The following is a 17,043-nucleotide window of genomic DNA, read 5'->3' on the forward strand; positions in this document are numbered from 1 at the left end:
TAAATTCTGCCTGCCCTTTGAATTCATATCTTTGAGAATACAAATAAGTTTCCACATTTCAGAACCATGTCAGGGTGATGAAAGGTTTTAAAGGCTGGAAAAAAAGGGTAAAGGTTATTGTGAAGTATTACATTTGTCATCATAATTGCAAAATAAGTCATTAACTGCAAGACAAGTGCGTTTGATTAGTGACATAGTTCAGGATTATTTCCATTAGGAAGAAGAAGCTCTGTCTCAAATGAAATCATTTAGACCAAAGAATATGGAATATGAGTGAAGTATAAAAAAATATCAATATATTTCTTAATGGTGAATTCAAAGGAGCAATGTAAAACAAAAACAGTCTAGTGTGTTCCGACAGCAAACAGGTTACTATCTTGGGAATTATGAGGTCCTCAACTCATTTGGTTTCAAAATACTAAAAAGCGTTTATGAAATTAAAATCCATTGGGAATCAAATTCATTAATTGACTTTGTCTGAAACTGGGGAAAACTCAAATAAGCATAATTAAGTAACTTTGTGATATGTTGAGAGGGTAAATGTCATGGTTTGGGTCTTACCTTCTGAAGCTCTTGCTTACTGAGCTATTACTGATTGGGAGGCATAGCAATATGTGAAAGGGTAATATGAGAGAGAGATCTGATATAATATCTGAACCTATGGTAGCTCAGTAAATATATATGAATATAAAATAATATATATTATATTAATGTATAATATATTATAAAATAATTTAAATAATTTGGACATTTAAATTTTTTAAATTATTTTTCCAAAGCAAGCAAATGATAAGAAATTAGATGTTTACATTTCAACATTTTCTCTGTTATATGCTCTTATACTTTTCATAAGTGATACTGTTTTGCTGAGCAAATAAATACATTGATGTATTAGATCTTGAATTATTATTTGAATCATACATCACTTTTAAGTGATTCCTCTGATAGCTGAAGGCTATTTCATATTTGAAACACATTTCAGAACATTCTGTATAAACCACTATAATGTTTTCAACTTTTTTTCACCTGTGTTCTGTCAAAAACCTGGTAAAGGAAGATCTTTTATTCTCACGTATATGAATTAAAATCCAAGTTCGTGAAAAATGTCAGTTCCAACATGACTACTGGTTCAGAATTCCAATCACTATTTAAAAAGTAAGAACCTACATATTCAAAAAATGTACTTAGATCATACTGAATTTTTGAAGAAAATGTTTAAAAGTGAATTTTATTAACTATAATTTATTTACTTACTAATATCCCTAAGCTTAAGAATCATTCCATCACATTGTGTTTTATGCAGTGAAATCTCTGAAGGAAATTTTGCTTCAGTAGAATTAAAATTCAGTATAATTTTAAACTATTTTGGAGAGATTCAGTCTGAACACATAATTAATGCCTAAAACCCAATAATACTTCTCCTTAGTCCTGTTTAAATATTTGCAGGGATGGGTAAACCAATGCCTCTTGGAACAGATTTCCACTTTTTGACATTTATTACTTCCCTTTAATTTTTTTTAAATTTAAATTATGTCAAAATTTGTGATGAACCTCTAACCATTTGCCCTATTCTTCCTTTTCTAATCAAATGTAACAAACTTAAGCCTCTTTCACAGGCCAGATCTACAAATATTTAAGGATGATTTTCATGTTTCCAATAGTTATTTACTTTCTAGGCCCAAACTCCCTAGTTGCTTTGAGGGACCTTATAGAATTTGAAGTCCTATCATAGTCTATTCTAATCTGAATAGCTTCTAGGTTGTTTATGCCTTTCTTAATTACTGTATTTATTATTGACGTGAATACAATTTTCTGTGAGTGAATACAAACCTCAAAAATTAACTTAGAACAATATAAAAGACTTACAGTATACAAAAGTCAAGTAAAAAAATGATTAAGTATTTATCTAATAATTTTCTTGAGGAGATTAAGTTATATGAAATCATCCTTGATAAGCCATATCAGGTTTTAAAGGGGTATCTGTAATGCTTAGCTTGATCTGTATCATCAGATATGTGCAAATACTTAGCTCTGTGTTGCCCTAGCTTTTCAGATGGGGAGGAACAACGAAATGGCTTCTGATTAAGAATTTAAAATGGTGGAGGATGGTCAGTGAATTTGGGAAGAAACACTATTTCCCCAACTTCCTGATATAAACTATTTTTGCAGGGTGAACACTTCCCTTCCTTCTTAAATTCTATGATATTCTTCCTCTTTCCCCCTTTTCGCATTATTTGTAGAATCATTTGAACATTGAGTTGCAGATGCCTGGAAGATTTCCTTTCTGACAAACTGAACATGTTTCTAGTCAGAAAAAAATATGAAAATTAGGTAAATGGAGATGTTATTTATAAGGAAAACAAAATCTTTCTTCAGGATAAACCTTCAGGTTCACAACACTAATGTGATAATGTTGGCACACTGGCATCTCTCCTTGTTATTGACAGACTTCTCTCTCTCCTCAGCCTGTGATCAGCTCTCTCTTGGGGTGGCTGCCATCTTCGGGCCTTCACACAGCTCATCAGCAAATGCTGTGCAGTCCATCTGCAATGCCCTGGGGGTTCCCCACATACAGACCCGCTGGAAGCACCAGGTGTCAGACAACAAAGATTCCTTCTATGTCAGTCTTTACCCAGACTTCTCTTCACTCAGCCGCGCCATTTTGGACTTGGTGCAATTCTTCAAGTGGAAAACTGTCACAGTTGTATATGATGACAGCACTGGTAAGAAAAATCAGTAGCCTTCAGGGCTATGCTTTAAATACACATAACATTCTGAAACTTATTCAAAATTCTTACTATATTCCTGTTTTGATTTTTAATTAAGGAAAAAGTTGGAAAGACATTTGGAATCAAACATCCACACCAATTCAACACATCCAAAGAACAGTTAAATCACATACTTTCTCTCTGTATTTGTAAAATAAGCACTTTTTTTTTTCCGTGGGGGGGACCAGGTAGCATGAACTATAATATTGGATGAAGGAAAGAGATAGTGTGGAAATTAATATTGAAATACTTATTGAAAGTATTCTTCTGCCAGGTTCAGGATAGTTTTCCAAAGTAAAGTCTTATGACTGGCTATTAATGAAGCTTATCAAGAAATTCAGGATTTTGCCTTAACATTTTCTCTAGCTGTTATGTGCAAAAACTGTGTATGAAAGGTAGTAACTTTATATCTGGGTAGCATGTTAAAGTTTAAAACTTTTTTTTCTATTTGAAACAATATTATAACCACTGAAATACTCAGAGTATTTGGACTTATTTATGTGTAGACACACTTTAGGGACTTGGATAATATAATTTACTAAGTGGTATTTATTTCAGTGTCTTCTATGAATATTTTAATGAATGTTTGCTGCTAGAAGTTGTCTGTGCTTTCCTGTTTTAATGTATGTTATTATTTTTATAAATGAGTAGTTGTTTTAAAGTAGCAATTAAAAATACATCTCATAGGTAAATATATGAAGGTAAACATTAAAAATAAAGTCTTTATTTTCCTTAGCAGTTATATTGGTAGAAGTTCATACTATTTTGGTTATTATTTAGTGATAAGAGTTTTACATTATGATGCTTATCAATGGTGTAAATAATGATCCTTAAAGTAGACCGTAAAAATAATGTTGTATTCTGAGACATTTCATTATACCTTTAAGCTTACACAAAAATTGGAATTCATTTGGATTTTAATTCTTACAAAGTACTCCAGTAGCATACTGTGTTCATGCATGCAATATTTAGAACTATATGCAGGAACCCATCCCTTTGCCAATAGAATGGACCGTCTACAAATAGATGTCAGAGCTCTCCCAGGAGAACAGGGAAAAGGAAACCATAGGGTTGGGAAAACAATGAAAGTACTTTGAAAAACATTTTCATTAGGCTAAGAAAGAGCGAGTCTCAATACACATCAATAGAGTAATTTCATTTTTCTGCTTGTAAAAAGTGAAATGTTTATACATAGTTTTAACTTAGAAATACCTTAACAAAGACCTTCAAAAAATAACTTAGTAAGTACCTTTGATGTGTCTTTTAACTCAAATTAGACTTATTAAGTTTGTTCTCTGATGTTTTACTCCCAAATCATTACTTTTCTGTCATTGGTAAAGTTCTATATATCATGTTATAAATGGTAGATTCTATGTAAATGGTTTTTCTGAGTTGTATAATGTAATGGTACAGGGCATCCTCAGTTACAAATTTGTCCACATATGTTTATGAATTGTTGTATACAGAAATATATAAATATGAGTACACATGCATTATGAATCCATGGATTATTTACTTCTCCATTCCCTCTGATATAATTCAAGTGAATGATGTGCAAATATCATGTACCTTCATAGACACATGAACACACACATGGTATATACACACACATATACAGATGCATATGGGTGTATATTATGCATGTGGTATTTGTATTTATGTCTTATTATCTTAAAACTCCTAAGGGTATAAAGGATATTAGAAAGTTCAAAATGCTTATGGACATAACACCTTCTTCACTATTCTGCTTGATGTATATGCGTGTATCGTAACATTTTTATTCCACGTATGTAGTTCTTGAGTGATTCACTAAAAGGATAATGGGATTTGTGATCAAGATCAAACAACAATTTGATAAAGTAAAGCTTCATATGTAATTGATCTTTTGGTTTAAATAATATTCTAAACATTTATATCATTGAAGTAAATTTAAATAGGGAAATAAATGTAATTAGTTAATTCAGTGTACATACCTTTAATGGAGACTTGATCTCAGATTATATGTATTAAAATAATTGTTACTATTTAAAAGAAGCTTTGGCATACTCCTCACTTGAAAGTGAAATAGATACTTGGAGATTCTAAAATCTGATTATTTAAATATTAATACTCAATCACTACAGAATTATTTGTAGAGTATTAAAATATTCTGAGAAGAATAAAAGCTTATAATTGCTCTATTTATGCAGTATTCAATTTTAAAAATATTGATCAGTCACCTACTACATGCCAAGAACCATTGCAAGTGTGTTTATGCCAATAAAAGAAAAAAAGTCCTGGCCCTGATTGAGCTTCTAGTTCCTACTTAGGGATATGTGATTGTCCATGTTTTTACCATATTTTTAATGAGCTAATTACATTTGCAACTGGACACTTATGTAGTCCCTTTTAATTTAACACTTTCGAGAATGTGGTTGTGTTTGATATTTTTATAGGACAGAACTGACTCTAAGATTCCCTTTGAAATGTATTCATAAATACACGGAAATAGATTTTTTTTTGTCTTTGCAGGTATGTTTAAAAGTCTCAAGGTGGTATTTTAATGACATAATTCAGTAGAGAGGATTTGTAAACTGCCCAAGTGAACAAGATGTCTATTTGATCATGTGCAATGCAATCTGATTATAGCAAGGACTGTGAACTGAAATGGGAAAAAATCCACCTCATACTCAGCAAGATAAACATTATTGACTCCATTATGGATTTATGTATCTGCTGTTTACTGCAGGACACATTGTGCCATTTTATTTACATTTCCTTTTTCCCTTTCCAGATTTATTTATTATGTATGCTAGTCCTCCCATTTATATTCATTTCTATTTTGTTGTGTTGTCCAGTTTGATACATGATAATTATACTTCCATCCAGTCTTTGTTCCCACCCCCAAAACAGATGGGATGATAGATGAAATATAGTGCTGGAGTAGGAGAAATTCTTAGAATGATGTTAACAGGAGCTGTTTTATTTTTTATGATAATTAGCATTTGTTGTTGTCGTGGATGAATGCTTTTAAACACCCTGAAAGTCTGTTATAGCTCTGAATGATGTCCAAAAATGATGGAGAAGAATTGGCTTCAGAAACAAAGCTGTGTTTCTGTCAGTCATTTTGGAACATATGATTCACTTTAAATATAAACTAAAAATAAGTTGGATAGCTGTCAGCTCGTAAGCAATTCCAGGATAAGTTCTGAATATTTGCTTTAAAATCCCTGTGTTTCATCTTTGTTTATAGACCAGCAGTCCATTAACAAAGAACTCTGGACTGGTAAACAGAAGCCTGGGATTCTATTCCCAGTTTTGCTACTAAATGACTGGTACAACTTTGGAAATTAGGAGAATAGAAGGAAAATAACTACAGAAAGGAGCTATAATGCACTAGGCATTGTTGTAGTTGCTGTTATATAAACTATTCCACTTAATTGTCAAAACAATTCTATGAGTCCCAAAGGAAATAGGTTATCATCCACCATCCCTGCTTCCTTCAGTGAGTGACTGACTGGCTCTTCTGCCTACCAGCAGCCATTAAACTTCTTTCAGGTTGCCCAAGCTACTGTTCTGTTCACCTGGAAAGCTCTCATTCTGGTCCCCACTCCTCCAATCCACTAAATGCACACACATGTGCATGTGTGCATTTGCACATACATGTTCATATATACCATTCATATGTACCATCTGGCTTAGATGTTACAAAGAAAATCTACCCCAACCCTGGGTCCCAAGGCTGGAATAGGTTTCCTCCAACACATCTCAGCCCTTGGTTATCCCTTGACCCTCACCCACGGGAGCTATAATCACATTATGAATGACATTTCTTGACTGTATTTTCTACTGGATCAAATACATGTCTGAGCAGAATGAGCCCTAAGGCTACTAACTGTTCTGTCATTAGCACCTAGGTATTACCTGGATCATGGATATACCTTAATAAGTATTTAAGGAATGAATGCTTAAAGAGGTGTTATTATATCTGTTGCTTAGACAATGAATCTCAAATGGATTAAGTAATCTGCCCAAGGTCAGTTTAGGTTAGGTCACTTTTTAGTACTTGTATTGAATAAATAGATTCAACATTTTTCAGGAATCATATATAGATATGATTTCTTCTATCATTTAAAAACTTGTGTAAGAAGCTAGCATGAATTGTACTTGTATTCTACTTTGACTGCAATTAAATATATATTTATTCATTTAATTTTTTGAATAGTCATTATTTAGTGAGTGAGTGGTCATGGATATTGATATAGATAAGGGGAGGATTTAAAGGAGAGAATATAAATTATTTTAATTAATGAAAAGAATTAGTCATTTTTAAAGGTATTATAATATTTAACAGGCTGATCTTTGGTTACTTTCTATGATATCAATATAGAAAAAAAGGCCATAGCCTTTATCCTAAGGAGCATAAATGCTTTCTTTACTAACTTTATTAACTTGGATGTAGTATATGTATAGACTATGTTCTAGATACATCTTTGTGTGCTTTTGGAGTTAGTTTAATAATATATAAGATCAGTTAATAGTAAAAATTTATTTTATCTTGGACCTATATTTAAATAGGATAAAATAAAATTATTCAAGAGAATAAGTTAATATGAAAATATATATTCCTGGAAGACACTAATTTTCAGTATTAAAACAATTTCTGTATTATAAAACTTATAACCAAATAATTTCAATTTTATTTCAGGAAGTGGGGTAATTTGGATCTAAGATGATTATATGTTGTACATTCCAAGTGCAAAGCTTGAAGTTCTTTAATTCCAAGTGCACATACAATTAGCAATTATGAGTTAAGCCTAATTATTTGGGTATAGTTGATTACATAGCTTGGTATATTAGTGTTTCCACAAAGTTGGTTTTGCTTGAATATAGTTTCTTTATTACGATTTAAGCAAGCATAAAAACTTTTGGAATATTATTACTTGGGCTCTGATTACGTGACAGTGAATATTTTTAAACATATTCAAAGAACTAATGTTTTTAAGTTTTAAAGTCTTGAAAGTATATGCCAATCCTAAAACACAAAAATAATATTTCTCCACAATAATCATACAATTCGTATTCCTATGTATATGTAGGTCTAATGAAATAGAAGGGGCAGGTCTTATACCAGACCTCAGTGATCAGCAGTGTTTGCTTTCATTGGAAGACAAATAAATAATAATAATAAAGTGAAATAATTCCCTGGTGAGAGACAGACACTGCCAGTTTTCCTAAATTTAAATCTGGAACTTGATAAATCTGGCATGAGCCTCTTGGTAGCTACTTTCTCCTAGTGTTTTCCTGGTGTTTGTCTCCCTCTCTGAGTAGCATAGGGAGAAGGATAATACTTGTATTATTTCTTTGATGCACTTGACAATTCTGACTACTCCCTCTTCAGGGGAAAAAATAACTCTCCTACTTCGGTTTCTCTGCTATCATTCTCTCCTTGTTACCGCCCTCGTTTAGCCTTTTATTCCTATTTTTATATTCTTAAACTCCTTTTTCTTTCCTTGCTCCTTAAAAATTGATATTCCAGGTTTTTTCAGTCTTGTTCTCTGCTTATTGATTTCATTCTCCCTAACGTTTTTCCCGTGACCCATACCTTCCTCTGCCTCTATGCTATAGATAATTGATCGACGCCTTCGGTTGTTTCCACCATGTTCCATACTCATAGATCCAGACACCATTGGACATCTTTATTTGGATATCTCAGAGGCACAACTGATCCAACGTGATGAAAACCAAACTCATTGTTTTTACTCCAAAACATGCTTTTTCTCCTGGTTTTCCCTATTTATGGGGTTTCTGAGCCCCATCCTTAATGATCATGCTAGATTCTTGTCTTTCTCTCATCCCTCATTTCCAACTGATCACTTAATACTTCTCCCTTGTATCTCGCAATTTTCAAATTTAGCTCTATTCTCCACCCCCACCACCTGTCTTAGTTAACATACTTGTATACAACCTTGACCGTGTTCTATCTGGTACCCTATTTAAGTTCATCTGATGCGGACAAAATAGTCTTTTTTGAAATGACAATCTGGTGATGTCATTCCCAGACTTAACACTATTTGGCAAATCCTCAGTTCTTAGAAGAATGAGTTCTGATTTCTCAGCATGACACATGCAGCCTCTGTCATTGTCATTCTCATGCCTGTTTGATTTTGCTTTCCTGGTATTTCTTCTCTCAATACTTATGCCACAGCCTTCCTTGAATAATTGTCATTCCCCCTTACCAATCATGCTGTGCTGTTTCAAGCCTCTTTGCTGTGCACAAACTGTTCTCTCTGCCTGATATGCCCTTCCCATTTGGCTATCTATTCACCACCTTCAGGATACATCTTAAAATATTCTTACAAAGTATAAATGTGAAGTAACCTTCCCTGACTCCTGCCTGTGTAAGTTGATAATTCTGTTTTTTTGTAGGATGCAAGACTTTGGTAGATAAAATAATTCATCATCAATTCTGTAGTAAATCTTATTTTCAGCATACTCATGTTACCCATTTAGCAGGAGTGATGTTTTTCTAGGCATGAGAATACTAAATATTTTATAATTAATTCATCTATTTATTTTCTTCTTCAATTGTTTTATTTTAAGTTTATTGCTTTATTTAGTTTACAAATAATAATCAAATATTTACCGTGTGTCACCATTGTTCTAGGTACTGGAGATATAAGAGTGAACAAAACAGACAAAAGCTATTTGACTTGTGGAGTTTGTATTCTAGAAAAGGGAGATAAGCAATAAAAAAACAAATATGTCTATTATATCAAATGTTATAAGTGTTATGGAGAGACATAAAGCAAGGAGATATATAGGGAGTATAAAAGATGATTACAATATTAGGTTGGGTTTATCAGAAGAGACCTTACTTGGAAGGTGACACTTGAGCTAAGACTTTAATGAGCTGAGGAAATATGTCATGGGAATATCTGAAGGTTTCAGACAAATAGCAAGGAGAAAAAAATAATCTAAGGAGAAAGAGACAAAAAATGTCAAGGCAAGGGAGATTTTGCTGTTTGTTTTTGGTTTTATTTTCTTAGTTTAGAGAAGGATTTTGGGGAAACTGAAGATTTTTGTGATATTTATCACTTCTTTTATAGGTGTATATATGTTTACATGTACATACATATATATGTATATGTTTTATATATGTATATGTTCCATTATTGACTATTCCAGGATGCTCTATAAACTAATGACAAAATGACAATAATGTCATTTCTTTAAAAATAATTCACTGTAAAGACTTCTACATAGGCACTCATTTTTATATGAGTCACTTAGTAATGATGGTCTAAAGCACTGACCCCTAAAAAATGACAGCATTCATTTTAAATTGCAATGAGACTTGGAGTAAATAAGAAGAGAAATAAGTCTAACATATATCCATTTCTGTAAGTTTTTATGGGTTGTTTATTGGATGCTTGATTAAAAATGAATTGATTCTGTATCAGAAACTCTTTTTAAAAATTCAGTTCCTGAATGGATTAACACAACTGCCCTCTAAAAGTTTTCTGTTTCCTTCTCAACATTGTTTAAATGTTTATCTTGTTTTGAATGTAAGTTATATAAAGCATATTTGGGGAAAAATTATCTACATTGCAAATGAATAATCAAAACATCCTTGCCAACACTTGCTATCTCTTGTCTTTTTGATGACAATAGGTTTGAGGTGATAAAATTGTGGTTTTGACTTGCATTTTCCTGGTGATTAGTGACATGGAGCATTTTTTCATTTGCCTGTCGGTCACCTGTATGTCTTCTTTGGAAAACTGTATATTCAGGTCCTTTGCCCATTTTTTTTAATTGGATTGTTCGTGGTTTTGCTATTGAGTGTCATTTTACTTCTAAATATGTAATAAGTATTGTTTCCCTTAACAGATAAAAATAATGTTTAAAGATTATGTTTAAAACATTAACTTAGTTCCTTGGGTGAGCTTCCAGTGATGTCTGATGGCATTTAAAAGAAAAACTGCATCATTTGCTTTGATCTCTCAATATGCCAGTAAGATAGCTCTCTGACCTTCAGCCATACTTTAGGAAAGGGAATTATTGCTTGTCATTCCTCATTGTATAATTAATGGGGGTAATTAACAAGTTAGTGCTAAGATTTCAAGGGCTGACTTAATTTTCTTTCTTTAATGCCAACCCAATTATTCCAATTGGATAAAAGGATAAAAAGTTCATTGTGAAAATGGAACAGGAAATTTTTTAAAATGCTTAATTGACAAATCAGAATCATTAGTCATGCAATTAATACTTTTTGAAAAATTCTTTAAAGTTATATTAAAAAGTAAAACTATGAATTTGCTGAAATAGATATTATAAAACATATGCTGGATTATTCTAATTTTTTAAAAATTTATACTTGACAATTTTTACTATATTTATGGTGTAATGTTCTTCCTCCATATTAAAACTAATTCAAGACTGTTTAAAATACTCTAAGGACAGAAATATTCAGCAGAATTAAGACAACTCAGTGTGGAAATGTTCAGATAACTGAATAAATATTTTTCATAAGTGATTTACAATTTTACCAATGTTAAGTCACTATAAAACCATTCTACGTTTGCTTACAATTTTTATATTTGTTTTTATCTATAAAAGTATGCTTTTGTTTATTATATTGCCAAATTTGACTTACTGTCAAGTATTTTTCCAAATGTGATAACTTGCATATTATTTTAGATGGATCAGTGATTCTCAAAGTGTGGTCGCTAGACTTATAGCATCATGATCACTTGGGAAATTATTAGAAAGAAAAATTCTCAGGCCACATCCCACACCTACTAAATCAGAAACTGGGAGTAAGGCCAGCAAACAGTGTTTTAACACATTTTCCTAATGTTTTCAATGCACAGTGAAGTTTGAGAACTACCAGACTAGATTATGCTATAGGAAAAATCATTCCCCAAATCACAGCAATTTAATAGAACAAGATTGTATGTCTCATAAAAATAAGGTTTACTGTAAATCTAGATAATTCTCCAGGGCAGCTATTTTTGATATCTTGGGTCAGCATTTTAGGATGCTTTGAACTTATTGCACAATTGCTGTGGCAGAGAATGGGTAAGTTGGAGAATTAAGTGCCAGGCAATGAAATCTTTCCATCTAAAAATGAGCAACACTGTTGCTCACATTTTATCAACCAAAGCAATCCACATAGTCACACCCTAATTTGTGATCTTTTGGAATTCTGAATTAACATTAGGATGAATCTTTCCATTATTTTAAGAGCAATTGCCTCAAATCTGTAGATTGCTTTGGGTGATGTCCTCAGATTTTCTAAATCCAGGCAAATCTGATTATATTAAAGTATGCTTTGTAAATGATACAATATTGATTTTTAAATTTCTTAGCCTATTTGATAGCCAGTCAACTAACATGGACTTTAGAGCCCCAAACAGCACATATGGTACTTCAGCTAGATTTTACTATTCTTCTTTAATTTGGGCTCACTTCATCAGTTCTCACTGGCAGATGGAGGGAGGCCATCTCTTATTAACTCCTGTAATATATTTAACTTGAAAACATATTTGAAGACAATTGTTATTTTGAAAATTATTTCTGTCTTCATAAACTTATTGTATACTGATGACATATGCTGATTACGTAAACTACCTCATTATCAAGCACTTTGTTGTTCTAAGAAGAAACAACTGTTTCCTATTGTTCAGGTATGTAAAATGCGGTATTACAAACAAATTATAATACAGTATGCTAAGTGCTAAAAGAGTCACATAAAAGTGTTATGGCCAAACAGGAAGTGAGAGCAAGAAAATCACCTGACTAGAGAGAGTGAAAACAAATGACATTTAAACTGTGTCTCAAGCATGTTAAGGGCAGGTAGAATAGAAAATTGAAGGATACAGAGCTGTGAAGTAGTGTGATGAATTTGTTGTACAGTGACATGTCTACTGTGGTTGAAATGCGGGGTATGTCAGCTACGGGTGCCTAGGAATAAGAACAAGTAGGTCAAAAGATATTACGAAGGGTTTGGCATGTCCTAAAATCATACTAAAAAAAATTAAGAAGTAAGAGAGGTAAGTCTAAGGAACTCTGTGGAAAGAGCTAACCCTGGAACTTGAAATGACTGACTATCCCTGGACAGGCTGGAGGCATGAGCAGGGTCCCCCAGGGGAACACTATACTAGGGATAATCTTGGTTTGAACTTCATAATGTTGGCTACCAAGAATCAACATTCTAGTAAATTTTATATAATTAATTTTAAATAAGTTTGTTTTTAATTTTAACACATTTTAGGGAATTATAAAGTTATTCAGTTTTATAGTTACTAGTACTATTCACCCAATATTTCTTTCTTTTTTTTTTTTTTAATTTTTTTTTTCAACGTTTATTTATTTTTGGGACAGAGAGAGACAGAGCATGAACGGGGGAGGGGCAGAGAGAGAGGGAGACACAGAATCGGAAACAGGCTCCAGGCTCTGAGCCATCAACCCAGAGCCTGACGCGGGGCTCGAACTCCCGGACTGCGAGATGGTGACCTGGCTGAAGTCGGACGCTTAACCGACTGCGCCACCCAGGCGCCCCTCACCCAATATTTCTGACTCTGCTTCTTTTTTTAATTTTTTAATGTTTATTTATTTTTGAAGGGTAGAGAGACAGAGTGTGAGCGGGGGAGGGGCAGAGAGAGAGAGATACAGAATCCGAAGCAGGCCCCAGGCTCTGAGCTGTCAGCACAGAGCCAGATGCAACAGGGAGTTTGAACTCACAAATCGGGAGATCATGACCTGAGCCGAAGGGAAGCTCAACAGACTGAGCCACCCAGGCTCCCCTTCTGACTCTCCTTTTAGGGACAAAACAGACTTACATTCTTTTATCCCCTTGGAAGCTAGGCTAAGTTATGTGATTTTCTTTCACCAATGAAATGTGAGCAAAAAGTACTGAATCACTTCTTAGTGGATGTTTTAAGGGGCCACTAATCAGTGTCACGTTTTCTTCTCCATGCCATGACGATGATAAGAGCATCTGTCTAAAAGTCCTGGAGTAACTACAATGTGCAGAGCTATCCTACCAACCCATGTTAGACAAGTTATAGAAGAAAGAACTGACATTACCTATTTTTAAGCCTCTGATCTTTGGGGCAGAGATTTTATTACAACATGACATAACCTATCCTGACTGGGTAGGAAAAGTAAGACATTGACCATAAAAAGACTTGATAACAAAAAGAAGAAGGAAAACAAAATCAACCATAATCTTGGGGCTCCTGGGTATCTCAGTCAGTTAAGTATCCAACTTTGGCTCAGGTCATGATCTTGCAGTTTGTGAGTTTGAGCCCCGCATCGGGCTCTGTGCTAACAGCTCAGAGCCTGGAGCCTGCTTCAGATTCTGTGTCTCCCTCTCTCTCTTCCCCTCCCCAACTTATGTTCTGTCTCTCTCTCTCTCTCTCTCTCTCTCTCAAAAATAAATAAACATTAAAATTTTTTTTTAAATCAACCATAATCTTATAAAAAAAAAAGGCAAAGGTCATTAACTATTTTGATATTTACCTCGCAAACTATATTTGTTTTATACAGAAGTTTAATTCATCATGTCAATTATTAACCTAATTGTGACAGATGTTCACTGTACTGAAGTTATATGCTCTTGCTATCTCTCTCAGGAGATTAGCATTTCTGTCAGTAACTGTTGTGTTATGACCCACCTTGTAATCAAAAGACTGTAGATTTCTGTTCCCAAATGTGTCACTTGGCTGTCATCAGTTTCTCTCTTAAATGGGAAAACATGATACATAACAGGGTTGTTTTAGATTAACATAAGACATAATATATGTAAATAAGTGTCACATGGTAAGCTAAGCAATAAATGCTAGAGAATCTGTTTTCTCTTTCTTAAGGTTTGCTTATTAAAATTTTTAAATATCTGATACCTTTAAGATACAAACCACTTTTGTTTCACAAAACTGGAGCATAATATAAAAATTCCCCATCTCCCTGAACAGATAAACATTATGTTGTTCCTTTAAAAAAGTATATGAGCTTGTTTAACTAGTTGAAAATTTTATTTATAGAACTGATTTTATAAGTTCATGATATTTTTATTGCGCTATTATCTAAAAAAATCCTGAACTCCATTACTGTTGATTAGTCCTATTGTCCCTATAAGAATTTTGATGTTAATATCATATTTTAAAATTGTGTTAATATACACTTATTTTGAATATGACTAGCACTTATGATCTCTACTGTCTAACATTAGGGTGAAATATAAAAATCCAGCTTTGTTATTGAAACCTGATTATATACAAATGATATTTATAAACTCATTTGTGTTAAAACCCATCACAATTTAATGTTTCGGAGAGTATTTTCTATTTCTGCCATTTCTTTTTTCATTACATTAGAGAAAGAAAGAATCTGGAACCTTATGCTCTTCTCATAAGACTTTTAATTTATTGCCCAGTAAACCATTCCAGGGAATTAATTCTTTAGCACTGTGTCCTTATCTTCTGGAATAACACCTGGTTCAGAGTAGATGCTTCATGCATATTTGTTCAGCAAACAAATGAATAAACATTACACAGTTATGGGTCCAAGAACCTACATTCTGATACAATTACATGTCCCACTTGAATTTCAAAGGAACAGTTTTTGTTATTTTCATTGTGATTTAATTATAATTCTGCATACCTAGTAGAGAAAGTGCAAGATTTACTTGTGTTGATCTAAATCTAATTAATTCTTACCTCCTGGCCTTATGATAAAGTAAAAAGTAAACATAATTACAAAGAGGCATAAGGAAACCTTAGTGGGTGACGGAAATATTTATTATCTTAACTGTAGTGATAATTTCATGATGTCAAAAACAAATTTTACACTTTAAATATGTACACTTTAGTTTATACCAGAAAAAAATTACAAACAAAAAATAAAATAAATGAGAATAAAATATTAAATTGTTTTCTGTTACAACTATAACATTTCTATAAATATTCCACTCCTACATCACTGCATATCACAATGGAATATCACTAGATATCACTACAGAAATTTGAGGATGACTTTTGAGGTTCTTTGTTGACAGGATATGCTAAATTTCCTGCCAGATAGAGAAATTAAAACTGCTACATTTCTATCTCTGCCATTATTTTAAAGTTTTCAATCTTCAACCGGGAATATATGGAAAGAAGAGAACAGAGACCTTTGGAGAGGAAATTATCCCATTACTAATAACACAAAGAAGAGAGACAGGAAACATATGAATAATGCATGAGGATAAATATAAATATTGATCATCATGACAACTGCTATTGAGAACTTGCTGCAGGACAGTTATAGTCTAAGTACTTAGCATGCATTCCTCATTTTTCTATTTTCACAACAACTCTGTTATTGTTCCCATATAAACAAATGTGGAATCTAAATTGTAAAGACATTAAGAAATGTTCCAAGATAAAATACTACTAAGTGTCATAATCAGGATCTGAACCCCAAATGTTGAATCTGAAACTCATGTTCTTCATTACAAGTCTCTACCTTCTCACAACAGATGCAAATAAGGAAAAACCAACAAACCACAAGTAAAGGGTGATGAAAAAAATACACAGGCTTCTACATGTTTTGACAGGTAAAGAGGGACTTAGTATCTGAAGACAAACTGGAGTCCAGGGTCCAAGTTTATCTATGCATATTTCTGCATGACTATGCTCTGATGTAAACGATTAACTCCAGGTGGAGAAGCACTAAAGTCTGCAGAAAGCATTAAACAGAAGTATTAATATGATGATCTTTGTAACTTGTGCACTATATGCATTTTGAAGACCCAAACTTTTCTCGTAGGCTATAGAAATACACATTAAGCCAGGGTTTTGTTTTATAAGATTACAGAACTGCAGCCAGACAAACAAAAATAGGAGAAAAGCAGAGATGAGTTCATGGCATATAGCATCCCCAGTTTTACAGAGGATAAAGATTATATCTGAACCAGCAGACTGTCACTGTAAAAAGGATGCATAATGCCCCTCATACAACTCACTCAGTGGTTTGCTTTTTTTGCTTAAGATGAATAGTTTCTGCCATATTGTAAAAGGGCAGGCAGAGTAAAGTTAGATAATGGAAAATCTACCTAAATGGCTGGAACAGACATCTTATGGATGAGTACATAAAACATTCAGCATGGGAAGCAGAAGTCAGAATTATATATCATAGTTGTGTGCTAAGTGCCAGTCTCAAATTTCCATTGCTTAGGCCACAGTTTCTCATCCTTGATGCTGATGCCATTGGGACCAGATAATTCTTTGCTGTGGGAAGCTGTCCTTTA

At 33.1% G+C, this 17,043-nt stretch overlaps 1 protein-coding gene across 5 annotated transcripts in view; it reads left to right on the top strand.

The window, feature by feature from the left end:
- Nucleotides 1–17,043, top strand: part of GRIK2 (glutamate ionotropic receptor kainate type subunit 2) — a 661,616-nt gene that overhangs the window by 250,432 nt on the left and 394,141 nt on the right. For all 5 annotated transcript variants that reach the window (XM_045499147.1, XM_045499151.1, XM_045499149.1 and 2 more), the window contains exon 4: nucleotides 2,466–2,723. In XM_045499147.1, coding sequence (XP_045355103.1) covers nucleotides 2,466–2,723 — 258 coding nt within the window. The remainder of the gene's footprint in view (nucleotides 1–2,465; nucleotides 2,724–17,043) is intronic.

Source organism: Leopardus geoffroyi, chromosome B2 (assembly GCF_018350155.1).
Source record: "Leopardus geoffroyi isolate Oge1 chromosome B2, O.geoffroyi_Oge1_pat1.0, whole genome shotgun sequence".
NCBI lineage: Eukaryota > Metazoa > Chordata > Mammalia > Carnivora > Felidae > Leopardus > Leopardus geoffroyi.